The sequence below is a fragment of the Heterodontus francisci genome, chromosome 6 (assembly GCF_036365525.1).
Source record: "Heterodontus francisci isolate sHetFra1 chromosome 6, sHetFra1.hap1, whole genome shotgun sequence".
Taxonomy (NCBI): domain Eukaryota; kingdom Metazoa; phylum Chordata; class Chondrichthyes; order Heterodontiformes; family Heterodontidae; genus Heterodontus; species Heterodontus francisci.
Genome location: NC_090376.1, coordinates 67,753,554 through 67,771,971, shown reverse-complemented (window position 1 = coordinate 67,771,971; position 18,418 = coordinate 67,753,554). Strand labels below are relative to the sequence as shown.

Genomic DNA, 18,418 nt, shown 5'->3' with positions numbered 1-18,418 from the left:
ATTAAGGGAAATGTTTGAAGAAGCTGATAATATCCAAACATCTAACCTTGTAATGAGTGTGATCTGTTGGTTTGCAGATTGATGGTGGACTTCAGAGGAAGTGTTGTAACACAACAGAATTCCGACAGCATAAATAATAGCTCAGGTTGCTCAGTTCCAACTCTGTTTGGCAATCTGAATTCTGTGAGTGCATTGGAAATTCAAATCACCGCATTGTGAAGGTCTATTGTAGACTCATCCAAGTTCTGTTAATAATTGCTCCTGTCTACTTGGTGAGTCCATATTCTTCTCACAGCCCCCTGTTGGAACTCTTTGTCACCCTTGTGGGTGATGACCCAAAGTGGGGCACAGTTCAAAGATGTTTCGTCATTCTTTCCCCTTCTTTTCCTTCGAGGTTATCCCAGGATTTTTGAATAATGATCTGCCTGAAAGACTGATATAAGCAGATTTAATAATAACTTTCAAAAAAGAATTGGAAACATACTTGAAAAGAAACACTTTTTAGGGCTATGGGGAAAGAGTAAGGTAGTGGATAGCTCTTTCAAAGAACCAGTATGATGGGTTGAAGGAAAGCAAAATACTGCAGATGCTGGAAATCTGAAATAAAAACAAGAAATGCTGGAAATACTCAGCAGGTCTGGCAGCATCTGTGGAGAGCAAAGCAGAGTTAACGTTTCAGGTCAGTGACCCTTCATCAGAACATTATTTCCTGCACTTTCTGTTTTTATTTCTGCTTAAGCCTGTTCTGGATCATCTACTGCCCATAAATGATATGGGTTGAATAGCCTTCTTTTGTGCTGTATGATGCTATAATTCCAGGAAAGAAGCTGTCAGAAATACATTCAAGCCTTTGTGGATTAATTCTATTTTCGTTTTTGTTTTAGGTATTGTACTCTGAGTATCTTGAAATGTCTCATTGATTCTGTATTATTCAAGCAGTAAGTAAATCAAATAGTTTCAACATACACATTGGGTTGATAGTATGCAATTTACTGCTTTTTAAAACAGGGGAATGTGGAGAACAACCCACATAATTTCCAGTAATCGGTACAACAATTGGGGGAGATAGTGAATTCTTGGTTTGTTTTCTCAGACTTAGGAATTTCTGCCTGTAGTTACTTACTCTGATAATCAAATAAGTTAGGGAGTGTTCATAACAATACATAACGTAGTATGTTGTCAGAGGTAGGCTCAATAGGCCAAAAGTGTTCTTGTTCCATAGTGTATATTAATCTTATCCTCTTTTTGTTACTCTCTATATCGCTAGCATCTTAAAAAAACATTCACAAACTACTCGAAAGGCAAGCGGAGTAAACAGGATCACAACTGAGGCACTCCGAACGTATAATGCTACATTTTGGCTTGGCGCTATTAAAAACTGTTGCAGGCGGTAGACATTGCTCACAAATACTTATTATAGCTGTTTGCAGAGGTGCGATGTAATTTCTCTGAGAATTGCATTCTACAGTGTCCCAATACTTCTAACATCAAAGCGAAAAGGGAGAGGTCAGTCAGGCCTTTCTAAACCCTGCTCTGTTATGCACATGGGAATTGCAATATGTCCCAATCGTGCTTACAAGAAGGTCGGTTATTTTTGCATCACCGCACCCGTGTGCAAAGAGGAGGGGAGGAAGATCAGATTCCTAAAAGAGGGCAGAGACGGAGAGTGAGAGTGAAAGAGGGATCTTCCTGAGTAACTTACTTTGGTCAACTAGACAACGGTTAATTATATAGAATAAACTAAGTGGATGACTATGAAACTCAGCGTGGCCCTATTCTTCGCCGGGGTATTTGGAGCTCTCGCAGTCCTACTCTTTCTACTGGCTTTCGGCACAGATTACTGGCTGCTGGCCACTGAAACATGTCCCTCTGTCCGAAATAGAACGGATTCAATCTTTGCAGAGGTTAGTGTCAATCTCAGTTACTTTGCAGACTTCTGCAACCAGAACTGGTGGAGGAGCAGAGAATAAAATCGTTCTAACAGCTAAGTACATCATAATCTGAATTTACTGATTGCAGTACGTGAAAATTAAAACATGTAGTGGTTTCATTCGTTGATACATTATCTCTTCTCACAGCCTGAAAGCGTGCATTGAATTTTGTTCAGGAAAGCTTCAAAGCGGTTCTGGCAAGATAAAAAGTGACCCGATTAGGGGGTGTAACAGGTATTCAAACTTTAAACTCCACAATATGCTGCTCAGCCTCCTACAGATACTGACTGGTAGCTGTGGTCCTACGACTTTTATGATTTAACGTGCAATATAACACGTGTGCAGACGGGTCGTTTTATATGAGACATTTACACAGCCAGACAGTGATGCCATTTTTGTGAAGTTAACAGCAGCACAGTGCATCTCCCACAACAACTGCTCTATTTCTGAGTTTACAGCAAGTAACCATTTTAACACGAGCAATTTTGTAACCATTTAAAATGCATTATTAATTATGAATTACATTTCTTATATTGAATTGTTGTACTGGAGAAAAACAATAGTAGATAACACAATAGTTTTAAAATAAATTAATGTATTGGGAAATTAAAGCCGTTTCCCGAGCCGCAGTCAGCATCTAATTAGTACCTTGAGTTATTAACCATAAAAATTGCTAAACCTCTTCCTGCAGGATCTTTGGCTTCAGTCCGTAGCAATCAAAATTCCATTATATACTGCTGCACTGTGAAAATGTCTTCAAACGCTTTAAAATCACATAAACATAGCTCCGAGTCTTGGTCACATTTCATGATAAATATAATGAGAAATAATTGATTGAAGAGAGCATGTCCCATTACCACCCATTCATTAAAATAGTTTCGAGGTATAAAGGTCTGAAAATGTTAGGAAGGGCATTGTAGGTGGTCTTTGGAGTGAATGTGATATTGGAAGCTCAGTTCAGGTTCTACTGGGACGCTGAGATTGTAAACAACCTGTTTCGGACTGAGATAATGGCTGGACAGGAGATGAAATTTGCTTCAAGACAACAGAGCCTGTGTGGAACCAAAGACTTTGGTCTCTCCAATGTTTAACTGGAGGAAATTGCAGCTCATCCAAGGCTGGATGTTGGACAAGCTATCTGACAACAGAGACAGTGGAAGGTTTGAGAGGGGTGTGGAGTTGGGTGTTGTCAGCATACATATGGAATCTCACCCCATGTCATTGGCTGCTGTTGCAAAGGTGGTGTGTAGATGAGGAAGCGGCGAAAAATAGATTCTTGATAGACTCCAAAGTTAATGATGTGAGGTTGGGAGAGAAACCATTGCTGAAGATGCTCTGGCTACAAACAGATAGATGAGAGTGGAACCAACTGGGGGCAGTTCCACTGAGCTGGACAATGTAAGAGAAGTGTTGGAGAAGGATGGTGTGGTGAACATTTTCAAAGGCTGCAGAGAGGTCATGGAAGAATAATGTGCCACTAAAGCACAGTGCTGAGAATTTTCTCAAAGGCCCTACCAAGTGGTCGCTGTTAGTTCAGCCAAAGGTTGACAGATATCCTGGATAGGAGTGTAAACAGAGTTGCTGTCAAAGCTATAGTGATTGATCGCAAAAACCCTGAGAAGATAACTAGAGCACTAATTGTGTGTCACTATGGGAAAAATATAAAAGCAATGGAAAAGGTGCAGCATAGATTCACTTGAATGTTACTAGAGATAAGGGTTTACAATTATAAAGAGATGCTTGAAGAACTTAACTTCCTGTGAGGTCTGGAATGGGTGTTGGAAACTCTGTCCAAAGCAGGAACTTCATTGCCTTATGCAAAAGGGGACATGAAAAGCCAACTTTAAAGCACAATTAGGAAATCTAACATCCAGGGTTGTTAGGGGTAGACCTCTTGTCTCTCTTAGACAAGATCCCATTTAAAAATCAAGATTTTGAAGGTAAAAGTTTTTGGGGTATTTGTGTCCTCATTGTGGATGATTGTATTGATAGCATGACTTTGATGGAAACTTGCCTCATGAGTAGTGGCACCTTATTCCTTTACTGAGACCTGCCTGGTTGTGCTTTCCACCAACTGTTATGGTGATGGTGTGGCCTTTATCACTAAATCACACATTGATTTCTCCTCCTACTCCTCTGGCATCTTCTTTTCTTTAAGCACCTCACCTTGTTCCAACCTTCTAGCCTCCTTTAACATCCTCATTCTCTACTACTCCCGTTTCCCCCCTTACTGATGGTTCTTGACTTTAGGATTCTATAAAGGACAAATTGCACAGGCACAGGGTTGGGCTGAACCACAAACTTGTTTAATAAAACCCTCCTAACACCCTGATACAAAGACTTCTAAACTAATTTAAAGGACACCACACGACACCTTAATTGGTTAGTCCGATTTAAATCCCTCCACGATTTAACCTCAGCTCCCACAGAAACACACAAGTCACCATGACTTATAAGATAAACCTTTTTTGAAAAACCACAGGCAAAACCCCATGTTTCTGCCCCAAACTCACTCAATTCAAAACCCAAACCCTCCCAGGATTTGGTTGATACAATTAAAATTGCTTTAAACTCTTAGCCCCAAATACCCCTTGGATTTGGCTGATAACTTACAATTCTCCCTATGGTTGGTTCTTCCGGTGAAAATTTGTAAGTCCACGAGCCAGGTTGACCATTCCTGACTCTCCTTCTTGACTGCAGTGCCAAACCCTTCTACCTTGTCCTTTTTATGATGATCCTTATCGAAATATCATAAACACATCTCCCAAACCCATCCTACTGGATGGTCAGTGCTTCGCACCTTTTGATCCCTTTCTTCTGTTACCTGCCTGGTCCAGACAGATCCACTGATGTTATTTCCATGACCGAGAACAATGAACTCCACCAAGGTGAGGTATTCCAGGCTCCAGAGCTGATATACATGAAAAGTTTTCTCTCCAGTTTTGACAGGAGTGAATGCTGTGGTCTGGGGCCGGTTAGTTGTAACAATGGCCTCCCAAATTACTTAATTGGGTTACATGATGACAGTTATCCTGTGTCACTGTTATGATAATGTCCCAAATTCCAGTCCTTTAACCAGCAGTTCTGTTGTGATGTTGGAATATTTGAAATTGACCCCTTGGAATGCAGCCTGCCTCTGTGTGTTTTTAGATTTTTAGATTTAGAGATACAGCACTGAAACAGGCCCTTCGGCCCACCGAGTCTGTGCCGACCATCAACCTCCCATTTATACTAATCCTATACTAATTCCATATTCCTACCACATCCCCATCTGTCCCTATATTTCCCTACCACCTACCTATACTAGGGGCAATTTATAATGGCCAAGTTACCTATCAACCTGCAAGTCTTTGGCATGTGGGAGGAAACCAGAGCACCCGGAGGAAACCCACGCAGACACAGGGAGAACTTGCAAACTCCACACAGGCAGTACCCAGAATTGAACCCGGGTCCCTGGAGCTGTGAGGCTGCGGTGCTAATCACTGCGCCACTGTGCCGCCCATGTTGAGGTTTGGCTTTTATTCACAGTGCTAGTGTCCAAGGTTGTTGGGGTTTTTCCCAAATTTCATAAAGTCCAGTTTTAAAGTCCAGTTGGGGAGGGGGAGGGAAGGAATTCCGATCCCACAATACAGATGCTATAAATACATAAGCACACTTGTTCATTTGACTATTTTATTGTCATTACACAAAGGCAGAGAATTTCTTCAGAGTTACTCCTGTCACATAATTTGGTTGGGAGTGTAGCAGAAACATAGGGGTGAATTTTATAAGCTCCCCGACATTGGGGGTTGTGGTGGGGGGCCCGGAAAATACTTCCGGGAGAGGCCCACACTGGGACGCCGGGAAGGACCTGCCACATTGTACCGGCGACAGCGAAGCATCGGGGTGCCCCCCCCCCCCACCACCGCTGAGCAGTGGAGCCTTCATTTAAATATTTAAATACATGCAACAGTACTTACCTTGTCCTGACTGCCGTCCCACGCTGATATTCCAGCCACTGGCTGGAACTCCCGTGCCTTCGGTTCCCTGTTCGGAGATCCGAGGCATGACATTGATGGGAGGAGTGAATATTTCAGGACGGGTGGTGGGGGGGGCGCGGGGAGCAGCAAAAACAAACGCGATTGGTTGCGGGGATAGTGGGAAGGGGTTGAGGGTCAAAGGGAATAAAGTTTGGGTGGGGATAATGTTTGGGATATGAATAAAAGTTTTTTCTGGGGGGAGAGGGAAATTTATATATCGATCACTCATTGGGGTGGTGAGAGATGGGTTTCAAAGATGTATTGAAATTTTATTTTTATTTCCCGGAGATGGGGACCTTTAAAAATTTAAATGTCAATGAAGGGCTTGAAGCCCTTTCGAAATGGCGGCAGCGCCTGCGTGGTGGCGCCAGAGGCCGTTGCCAGGATTGGAGCGATCATTCCACCTACTCCATTTAAATGAGCCACTGTGTGAAATATCGTGGCAGCTCAGCGGCACACAAGCCGTGCGTGCGCTGCACCTTTTTTGATGCTTGCCACCGAGATTGGCGGCGAGCTTTCAAAATTCAGCCCATAGGTTACTTGGTGCAGGGGGTTTCCACCACACTTGCAGTGACGTTATGGATGCAGACTGAAAGCAGCTCCAAGGAAATTTAAGCCAAACTATTTAATATGTGCACAATTAGTCTGTGTGGACATGTTGATGTATAATATCGAATATTATAATATACTTGTTGATCTGTACACCTTTGCTCATCTCCAACTTCATCAGCTAGAACTTCTTCAGATGATGTCCTCCTTATCATCTAAACAAGGCTCCTCTTGATGATTTCTTCCTGGGGGCCTCCACCAGGTGTTGCAGTCTTTAATATCCTACTGTATATAACCTTGGCTGATAAAAAGTAACAACTGTATGGCTTAAGGCATAGTTAACTGGTTCCTTGAAATTCATTTATTTTTCAGATTCAGTAACAATTTGTTAATTTCACACCCATATATGTCTAATGTTTCTCTCTGGCCTTTTATGATACTATATTAAAGCCGACCTGTAACAGATGGGTTCAGACACATCAAATGTGTTCATCAGATTGAATCTGCTCATTTCCCACTCAGTGTACTTATGTTGGTGTAGATGGGACTTCCTGTTTGGCTCCTGCTCATTTCTTGAATTTTTACTTTCAGATTTATATTGCTGGTCAGTTTCAACTGCTCTACACCTCAGCGCTATGCCAGGCACAGACCAAGTTGTAATTTATAAATGTTGTATCCATGATATGATGATTGCTCTGTGTTCAGCTCCTTCTCACTGACTTAAATTGATTACATTTTATTATAAATTATATAAGTTAATTACAGCAAATCATAAAAATCATAAAAAGAATTCTCCTCATCTCACCTCTGGCTTTTTGCCAATTACCTTAAATTTATATTCTCTGATTACTGATCCTTCTGTCAGTGGAAATAGTTGCTCCTTATTTACTCTATCAAAACTTTTCATGACTTTGAACACCTCTATTAAATCTCTCCTTAATCTTCTCTGCTCCAAGGAGAACAATCCCAGCTCCTGTAGTCTCTTTGCATGACTGAAATCCTGCAACCCTGATACCATTCTAGTAAATCTCCTCTGCACTCTCTCCAAGGGCTTGACATGCTTCCTAAAGTATGTTGGATCCCTGAGTTTACCTGGTCCACACCTATCTCCACTATATAGCGGTTAGCAGCCTTGAAGCAGCAAAAAGATTGTTCTTTCCTGCTATGCCTATGAAGTTCATACCTCAGTGTTTAAAACTGGATTTCTGAATTCTGCAGTCATCCATGTTTGACGGGATTTATATTGATTGGTGTTAGAGAAGTGAGAAAACAGAATTATTTGGGTAAATCTTGACTGTCCAGTTTTCTGCCATTCCCACTATCAAACTGATATTTCACTAATTATAATCAGAGTCATTTACGGCACAGAAGGAGGCCATTCGGCCCATCCTGTCCATGCCGGCTCTCCACGGAGCTATGCAGTCAGTCCCACTCCCCAGCTCGATCCCTGTAGCCCTGCAAGTCTGTTTCTTTCAGGTGGCCATTTAACTTCCTCTTGAAGTCACTGATCATCTCCGCTTCCACCACCCTTGTGGGCAGCGAGTGCCAGGTCATTACCACCCGTTGTGTAAAATAGTGCTTCCTCATATTTACTCAGTTATCAGTGTTCTGATGAAGGGTCGCAGACCTCAAACGTTAACTCTGTTTCTCTCTCCACAGATGCTGCCAGACCTGCTAAGTATTTACGGCACTTCCTGTTTTCATAACAGTTTTTCCTTGTCTTATTTAGCTGAGCCTGTCATAATCTTGTACACTTCTATTAAATCTCCCCTCAATCTCCTTTGTTCTAAGGAGAACAAAACCAGCTTTTCCAACCTAACCTTGTAACTAAAATCCTCCATCCCTGAAACTATTCTGGTGAATCTCCTCTGCACCATCTCAAGGACCCGCACATCCTTCCTGAAGTGTGGTGACCAAAACTGGACGCAATACTCCAGTTGGAGCCCAACCAGAGCTTTATAAATGTTCAGCATAACTTCCTTGCTTTTGTACTCAATACCTCTATTTATGAAGTCCAAGATCACATATGCTTTACAAACCACTCTTTCAATATGTCCTGCCACCTTCAAAGATATATGCACATGTACCCCCAGGTCCCTCTGTTTCTGCACACTCTTTAGAACTGTGCCATTAACTATATATTTCTTCTCCCTATTCCTTCTGCCAAAATGCATTACCTCATACTTATCAACATTAAACTTCATCTGCCACCTCTCTGCCCATTCTGCTATGTCCAGTTGCAGATGGTTCATATCATCCTCACTGTTTGCCACACCTCCAAGTTTGGTGCAGTCAGAAAATTTGAGATTCTACTCTGTATTCCAAGATCCAAATCATTTATATATAGCACAAAAAGCAGTGGTCCCAGCACTGACCCTTGGGGAACACCACTGTCTACCAACCTCCAGTCTGAAAAGCAACCATTTACTGCGACTCGCTGTTTTCTGTCCTTAAGCCATTTTAAAAAATCTAATTGGACACTGACCCCCCCCATTCCAAGAGCCTGAATTATGTTAACCAGCCTTTTATGTGGTACCTTATCAAACCGCATTCCCTTCATCAACCCTCTGTTACTTCATCAAAAAATTCAGTTAGATTAGTCAAGCATGATCTGCCTTTTACAAATCCATGCCGGCTATCCTTAATTAACTCAAACCACTCTAAATGTCTGTTGGTATTTTCCTGATTATTGTTTCTAAAACCTTACCCACCACTGATGTTAAACTGACTGGCCTGTAGTTGCTGGGACTGTGCTTATACCCTTTCTTGAATAAGAGTGTCACATTTGCCACTCTCCAATCCTCTGGCACCTCTCTTGTATACAGGGAAAATTAGAAGATTATGGCAAGCCCTTCCGCTATCTCCATCCTTACTTCCTTTAGCAATCTGGGATGCAAGCCATCCGGACCAGGTGACTTATCTACTCTAAGCATAGCCAGCCTTTTTACTACCTCCCCCCATCAATGTCCCTATCAATGGACTTCAATGTCCATCACCAAGACGGGCTCGGTAGCAACACAACTGACAGAGCTGACTGAGTCCTAAAGGACATAGCTGCTGGACTGGATCTGCGGCAGGTGGTGAGGGAACCAACAAGAGGGAAAAACCTACTTTACCTCATCCTCACCAATCTACCTGTTGCAGATACATCTGTTCATGACAGTATTGGTAGGAGTGACCATCTTGTGGAGACGAAGTCCCGTCTTCACATTGAGGGTACCCACCATTGTGTTGTGTGGTACTACACCGTGCTAAATGGGATAGATTTCAAACAGATCTAGCAACACAAAACTGGACATCCAAGAGGCATTGTGGTCCATCAGCTGCAGCAGGATTGTATTCAACCACAATCTGTAACCTCATGGCCCGACATATCCCCCACTGTACCATTACCATCAAGCCGGGGGACGAAGCCTGGTTCAATGAAGAGTGCAGGAGGGCATGCCAGGAGCAGCACCAGGCATACCAAAAAATGAGGTATCGGCCTGGTGAAGCTACAACACAGGACTACTTGCATGCCAAACAGCAGAAGCAATATGCAATAGACAGGGCTAAGTGATCCAACAACCAACAGATCAGATCTAACCTCTTCAGTCCTGCCACATCCGGCATGAATGGTGATGGACAATTAAACAACGAACTGGAGGAGGTGGCTCCACAAATATCCTCATCCTCAATGATGGGGGAGCCTAGCAAATTAGTGCAAAAGACAAGGCTGAAGCATTTGCATCCATCTTCAGCCAGAAGTGCCGAGTGGATGATCCATCTCGGCCTCCTCCTGAGGTTCCCAGCATCACAGATGCCAGTCTTCAGCCAATCTGATTCACTCCACATGATATCATGTAACAGCTGAAGGCGCTGGATACTGCAAAGGCTATGGGTCCTGACCGCATTCTGGCAATAGTACTGAAGACTTGTGCTGCAGAACTGGCCGTGCCCTGAGCCAAGCTGTTCCAATACAGCTACAGCACTGGCACCTACCCAGCAATGTGGAAAATTGCCCAGGTATGTCCTGTCCATAAAAATCAGGACAAATCCAACCCAGCCAATTACCGCACTGTGAGTCTACTCACAATCATCAGCAAAGTGATGGAAGGGTTCGTCGACAGTGCTATCAAGCAGATCTTGCTCAGCAATAACCTGTTCACTGATGCTCAGTTTAGGTTCTACCAGAGTCACTCAGCATCTAATCTCACTACAGCTTTGGTCCAAACAAAGACAACAGAGCTGAACTCCAGAGGTGAGGTGAGAGTGACTGCCCTTGAGATCAAGGCAGCATTTGACCGAGTATGGCATTAAGGAGCCCTAGCGAAACTGGAGTCAATGGGAATCGGGGGGAAAACGCTTTGCTGGCTGGAGTCATACCGAGCACAAAGGAAGATGGTTGTGGTTGTTGGAGATCAATCATCTCAGTCCCAGGACATCACTGCAGGAGTTCGTTGGGGTAGTGTCCTAGGCCCAACCATCTTCAACCTTCCCTCCACCATAACATCAGAAGTGGGGATGTTCACTCACGATTGCAATGTTCAGCACCATTCGTGACTCCTCAGATACTGAAGAAGCCCGTGTCCAGATGCAGCAAGACATCGACAGCATCCAGGCTTGGGCTGATAAGTGGCAAGTAACCTTCGTGCCACACAAGTACCAGGCAATGACCATCTCAAACAAGAGAGAATCTAGCCATCTGCCCTTGATGTTCATTGGCATTACCATCACTGAATCCCCCACTGTCAGCATCCTGGTGTTACCATTGACCAGAAACTGAACTGGAGTAGCCACATAAATGCTGTGGTTACAACAGCAGGTCAGAGACTATGAATTCTGTGGCGAGTAACTTATCTCCTGTCTCCCCAATGCCTGTCCACCATCTACAAGGCACAAGTCAGGTGTGTGATGGAATATTACCCAAGTGCCTGGATGGGTGCCACTCCAGCAACACTTAAGAAGTTCGACACCATCCAGCACAAAGCAGTCTGCTTGATTGGCAACCCATCCACCACCTTCAACATTCAGTCCCTTCACCACCGATGCACAGTGGCAGTAGTGTGTACCATCTACAAGATGCACTGCAGCAACTCACAAAAGCTCCTTCAACAGCACCTTCCAAACCCGCGACCTCTACCACCTAGAAGGACAAGGGCAACAAATGCATGGGAGCACCACCACCTGCAAGTTCCACTCCAAGCCATGCACCATCCTGACTTGGAACTATATTGCCGTTCCTTCACTCTTGCTGGGTCAAAATCCTGGAACTCCCTTCCTAACAGCACTGTGGGTGTACCTACACCCCACAAACTCCAGCGGTTCATAAACACAGCTCACACCACCTTCTCAATGAGGGATGGGCAATAAATACTGACCTAACCAGCGACACCCACATCCCATGAACAATTTTTTTTTGTCCTATCCATTGCCTCCACTCTCTCTGCTTCTCCTGATATTTTGTCAGCCTCCATTTCCTTAGTGAACACTGATACGAAGTACTCATTAACTATATTTGCCTTGCCCTGCGCCTCAAAGCATCTATTATCCTCTCTGTCTCAGATTGGCCACACTCCTTACTACTTGCTTACTATTTACATGTCGGTAGAAGATCTTTGGGTTCCCTTTTATAATGACTGCCATTCTATTTTCATATTCCCTCTGTCTTATTTTCCTCTTCACCTCCCCTCTCAACTCATTGCATATGGCCTTGTTGTCACTTAATGAGTTCACCTGACATGCTTCGTATGCCCCTCTTTTTTTGTTTCATCATCAACTCTATCTCCCTCAGCAACCAAGGAGCCCTGTTCTTGGTTCCCCTACTTTTCACCCTTGTTGGAATGTTCCTAGCCTGTACCTGAAGCATCTCTTCCTTAAGGATAACCCATTGTTCCAATACAGCTCTTCCTGCCATTCTTTGGTTCCATTCTACCCTGGCTGGATCCCTTCTCATTGCATTGAAATTAACCCTCTTCCAATCTAGACATTCTATTTGTTTCTTGCTTTTCTGCATTGCAAGTCTGAACCTTATGATACGATGACCACTCTTACCCAAGTGCTTCCCCATTTCCCAGCAGGATCATACTCTTTTTGCTCCTCATCTCTAACCAAATTGATTCTGTTCTTGCCCCTTCAGGACATCCTCCCTTTCCAGCACTGCACTGTCTTCCCTAATCAGGACTGCCACCACACCTCCCAGTACCATGCACAAGTGAGTGTAGAAATAGGAGGATAGTGCAGATGAATGCGTGGCTGGAAAAATGGTGCAGGAGGGAGGGCTTTAGACTCCTGGGGCACTGAGACCATCTGGAGAAGGTGGGACCTGTACAAGCCAGACGGGTTGCAGCTGAATAGAGCTGGGACAAATTTCCTTGCAGGGAGATTAGCTAATGCTATTGGAGAGGTTTCAAACTAACTTGGCAGGGGTGTGGGAACCAGGAGATAATACAAGAGAGAAACACCAAGGTGCACAGAGAATTGGAAGAGACAGATAGCACTAGAGTAGGAAATAACAAAGTATTAGGTGGGGTCAGAGTGAGAGTGTTACACAGTACTAGAGAAGGGAGTAGTCCTGTATTAAACGGGAGTAAACTGAGAAGGACTACAAGGAATGCAAAGACAGGATTACGATGCATGTGGATAAACACACAAAGTGTGGTGAATAAGGTTGGTGAGCTACAAACACAAATAGCAGTAGGGGAATATGATGTAGTGGCTTGCTTATTTCTTACCTAGCTCACTAAAATCTTTTTGCAGGACCACATCCCTGTTCCTACCTATGTAGTTAGTGCCAATGTGGCTTGCTGACCTACATTGGCTCTCAGTCAAGCAGAACATAAATTTTAAAATTCTCATTCTTGTTTTCAAATCCTTCCATGGCCTCTCCATCCCTATCTCTATAACCACCTCCAACACCACATCGCCCAACTCGACCCCTGCCTTATCTCTTTGGCTGCTGAAGCCCTCATCCATGTCTTTGTTACCTCTGAACTTGAACATTCCAATGCTCTCCTGAACAGCCTCCCATCTTCCACCCAACTTAAGCTTGAGTTCAGCCAAAACTCTGTTGCTCGTTCAGCTGCCTAGGCCCTAAACTCTGGAATTCTCTGCCTAAACTTCTACATTTCTCTAACTGTAAGACACTCCTTAAAACCTACCTCCTTGTCCAATCTTTTGGTCACCTGTCCTAATGTATCCCTTTTTTATGTATTCATGAGATGTGGGTGTCACTGGCAAGGCCAGCATTCATCATCCATCCCTAATTTACCCTTGAGAAGGTAGTGGTGAGTTGCTTCATTGAATTGCTGTAGTCTGGTGAACTACTCCCACAGTGCTGTTAGAGAGGGAGCCTCTGACCTACTCTTGTAGCCACACTATTTGTGTGGCTGGTCTAGCTAAGTTTCTGGTCAATGGTGACCGCCACCCACCAGGATGTTGAGCGAGGGATGGGAATTCAGCGATTGTAACACCATTGAATGTCAAGGGGATGTGGTTAAACTCTCTTTTCTTGGCGATGATCATTGTTTAGGACTTGTATGGTGCGAATGTTACCTGCCACTCAACAGCCACTGACACCAGCCTCTGACCTGCGCTTGTAGCCACAGCATTTATGTAGCTGGTCCAGTTAAGTTTCTGATGACCCCCAAGATGTTAATGGTGGGGATTTGGCAATAATAATGCCCGTGATTGTCAAGGGTACGTTGTTAGCTTCTCTCTTGTTGAAAATGGCCATTGCCTGGCATTTGTGTGGCATGACTGTTGCTTGCCACTTATCAGTCCAAGCCAGAATTTTGTTCAGGTCTTACTCCATGCAGGCACAGACTACTTCATTATCTGAGGAGTTGTGAATGGAGCTGAACATTGTAATCATCAGTGAACATTCCCACTTCTGACCTTATGATGGAGGGAAAGTCATTGATGAAGCAACTGAACATGGTTGAGCCTATGACACGGCCCTGAGGAACTCCTGCAGTAATGTCCTGGGGCTGAGATGCTTGGCCTCCAACAACCAGAACCAACCTCCTTTGCACTAGGGTATGATTCCAACTAGTGGAGAGTTTTCCCCCGATTCCTATTGACTTCAATTTTACTAGGGCTCATTTATGCCACATTCAGTTAAATGTTGCCTTGATGGCAAGGGCAGTCACGCTCACCTCACCTCTTGAATTCAGCTCTTTTGTCCATGTTTGGACCAAAGCTGGAATAATGTCTGGAGTCGAATAGCCCTGGCAGAACCCAAACTGAGCATTGGTGAGCAAGTTATTGCTGTGTAAGTGATACTTAATAGCACTGTCGACGACACCTTCTATCCCTTTACTGATGAGTGAGAGTAGTGTTATGATCTCAGTGAGACTGTTAACGTTAAAACACAAGATATGAACTCCACAGACCAATTTAAAGAATTACCTGACAAGATTTCACATTTTAAGACTTTTATTATAACAACTATACTAAAAATCACCGTTCACTAAATAGTACTTTGTAAGTAGCTAATATCTAAATTACAGAGAAAGGTATCTGCTTCACTTATTAAAACACCTGAAAAACATGCACCACGTTTAAACGTTACACACGCCTCCTTGAAGTGAAATCTTTGCAGTTGAAGTCCCAAACTCTTCCCAGTTGCAACAGGTTGGATTTCTCAGACCTTCTCAAAGTCAATATCCTCTTTGCTCACTTTTCTGAGCACTTTTAACCTGGCCTCAGTGAATAAGGTGATCACTGGTGTTTTTATTGGTCTTTTCCTTCTCCACAAACCTCAACTTTCAAATCAGGTTCAAGTCTTCACAGCCTTCGCTGTATCAGTATTCTAAGAGCGGGTGTTCCCTCTCTCCCTCCTGAGGCTGCCACTGCTGGCTCATTGTCTTCCGGTCATCCTTACAGACTGCAGATTTCGCAAAGTCTGTAGAATTTATCCAGAATCTGAAGGTCATTAGTCATTTGCTTTCTTCAACATGCAGAGCACAAAAGTCTTTTTTTTAATTGTTCAGGGGATGTGGGCGTCGCCGGCTAGGCCAGCCTTTATTGTCCATTCCTAATTGCCCTGGAGAAGGTGGTGGTGAGCTACCTTTTTGAACTGCTGCAGTCCTTGGGGTGTAGGTACACCAACAGTGCTGTTAGGAAGGGAGATCCAGAATTTTGACCCAGCGACAGTAAAGGAATGGCGAAATAGTTCCAAGTCAGGATGGTGTGTGACTTGGACTGGAATTTGCAGGTGGTGATGTCCCCGTGCATCTGCTGCCCTGCTTCTAGCTGGTAGGGGTCACGGGTTTGGAAGGTGCTGTCGAAGGAGCCTTGGTGAATTGCTGCAGTGCATCTTGTAGATGGTACACATTGCTGCCACTGTGCATCAGTGGTGGAGTGAGTGAATGTTGAAGGTGGTCAATGAGGTGCCAATCAGGCGGACTGCTCTGTCCTGCATGGTGTCGAGCTTCTTGAGTATTATTGGTGCTGCACCCATCCAGGCAAGTGGAAAGTATTCCATCACACTCCTGACTTGTGCTTGCAGATGGTGGACGGGCATTGGGAAAACAGGAGGTGAGTTACTCGCCGCAGAATTCTCAGCCTCTGACCTGCTCTTGCAGCCACAGCATTTATATGGCTGGTCCAGTTCAGTTTCTGGTCAATGCTCAGCCCCAGGATGTTGATAGTGGGGGATTCAGTGATGGTAATGCCATTGAATGGCAAGGGGAGATGGTTAGATTCTCTCTTGTTTGAGATGGTCATTGACTTGCACTTGTGTGGCACGAATGTTACTTGCCACTTATCAGCCCAAGCCTGGATATTTTCCAGGTCTTGCTACATATGGACGCCGGCTGCTTCGGTATTTGAGGAGTCGCGAATGGTGCTGAACATTGTGCAGTCATGAGCAAACATCCCCACTTTGGGCCTTATGATGGAGGGAAGGTCATTATTGAAGCACCTGAAGATGGTTGGGCCTAGAACACTACCCTGAGGAACTCCTGCGGTGATGCCCTGGGACTGAGATGATTGACCTTCAACAACTATAACCATCTTCCTTTGTGCTGGGTATGACTCCAACCAACAGAGTGTTTTCCCCCCAATTCCCACTGACTCCTGTTTTGCTAGGGCTCCATGATGCCATACTCAGTCAAATGCTGCCTTGATGTCAAGGGCAGTCACTCTCACCTCACCTCTGGAGTTCAGCTCTTTTTTCCATGTCTGGACTAAGGCTGTAATGAGGTTGGGAGTTAAGTAGCCCTGGCAGAACCCAAACTGAGCATCAGTGAGCAGGTTATTGCTAGCAAGTGCTGCTTGATAGCACTGTCAACGACCCCTTCCATCACTTTGCTGATGATCGGGAATAGACTAATAGGGCGGTAGTTGGCTCGGTTGGATTTGTCCTGCTTTTTGTGGACAGGACATATCTGGGCAATTTTCCACATTGCCGGGTAGATGCCAGTGTTGTAGCTGTACTGGAACAGCGTGACTAGTTCTGCAGCACAAGTCTTCAGTACTACTGCCAGAATGTTGTCAGGGCCCATAGCCTTTGCAGTATCCAGTGCCTTCAGTCGTTTCTTGTGGAGTGAATCAGATTGGCTGAAGACTGGCATCTGTGATGCTGGGGACTTCAGGAGGAGGCAGAGATGGAGCATCCACTTGCCACTTCTGGCTGAAGATTGTTGCAAATTCTTCAGTCTTATCTTTTGCACTGATGTGTTGATCTCCCTCATTATTGAGGATGGGGATATTTGTGGAGCCTCCTCCTCCTGTTAGTTATTTACTTGTCCATCACTATTCATGACTGGTTATGGCAGGACTGCAGAGGTTAGATCTGATCTGTTGGTTGTGGGATCACTTAACCCTGTCTATCGCATGCTGCTTCCACTGTTTGGTATGCAAGTAGTCCTGTGTTGTAGCTTCACCAGGCAGACACCTCATTTTTAGGTATGACTGGTGCTGCTTCTGGCATGCCCTCCTGCATTCTTCATTGAACCAGGGTTGGTCTCCCCGCTTGATGGTAGTGGTAGAGTTGGGTATATGCCAAGCCATGAGGTTACAGATTGTGGTTGAATACAATTCTGCTGTTGGTTCCATCACCACCTGCCGCAGACCCAGTCTAGCAGCTATGTCTTTTAGGACTCGGCCAGCTCAATCAGAAGTCCCCCACCCAGAGTACATTTTGTTCCCTTAGTACCATCAGTGTTTCTTCCAATTGGTGTTCAACATGGCCGCAGCAGGACTACCCAGGCCATCTTTTGTTCCAGGTGTGAGCAATTGTAATTCGCATTTGCATTTTCAGAGTCACTGGCTCCTTGGTTATGATCTCAGAGTCTGGGGAAATGAAACCCACTGTCCGTCAGATGTTATAGCCTTATCTTCTCAACTTTTCAAAATGGTCTTTGATCTGGGTTCCTTGTTATTCTGGTAACCAAGATTCCTGTCTTGCCTTTAAGCAGACTTAGTGTGAGATCCCCCCTTCCCCTCCCCCCTTCCCCCCTTCCCCTCCCCCCTTCCCAGCTCCACCGTCTCAGCTCACCCCCGCCACGCACCATCTTCCCCCTGCACCCCCTTCCCCTGCACCCCCACCCCCTTTCTGCCCCCTTCCCAGCTCCCCCTCGCACCCCACTTTCCTCCACCCCTCCCCCTCGCACCCCCTCCTCCCACCGGCATCATCCTACACTTGTGTAGGGGCCCTAACAACCCCACTGCCTTGTGGGCATCTCGGGAGAGACCAAGGCTAAGGGAGTAAACCCTAACAGAAAATCCGGAGCGGAACCCCGTAGGCGGTCATGTGTCACCTTTGGCATGTTTCCGGCAGTTCCTGCAGCCATACCGGTGCCAAACGCCATGCTCTGCACTCCTTTGGACCCCACCAGAAAGGCCGAGAGGGGGGTTTTGACGATTGGGCAACTCTCAACCTCCATACATTCGCCCAGGCATGCGCCATGGAGAGGTCACTCCATAGTCGTCTCA

At 44.8% G+C, this 18,418-nt stretch overlaps 1 protein-coding gene across 1 annotated transcript in view; it reads left to right on the top strand.

Moving 5' to 3' along the window:
• Window positions 1-1,642: 1,642 nt before the first annotated feature.
• LOC137370977 (transmembrane protein 182-like) overlaps window positions 1,643-18,418 on the top strand; it is a 57,997-nt gene continuing 41,221 nt past the window's right edge. Inside the window, exon 1 of the mRNA XM_068032875.1 lies at window positions 1,643-1,904. Within this exon, the coding sequence (XP_067888976.1) occupies window positions 1,749-1,904 (156 nt within the window). The 5' untranslated portion in view covers window positions 1,643-1,748. The remainder of the gene's footprint in view (window positions 1,905-18,418) is intronic.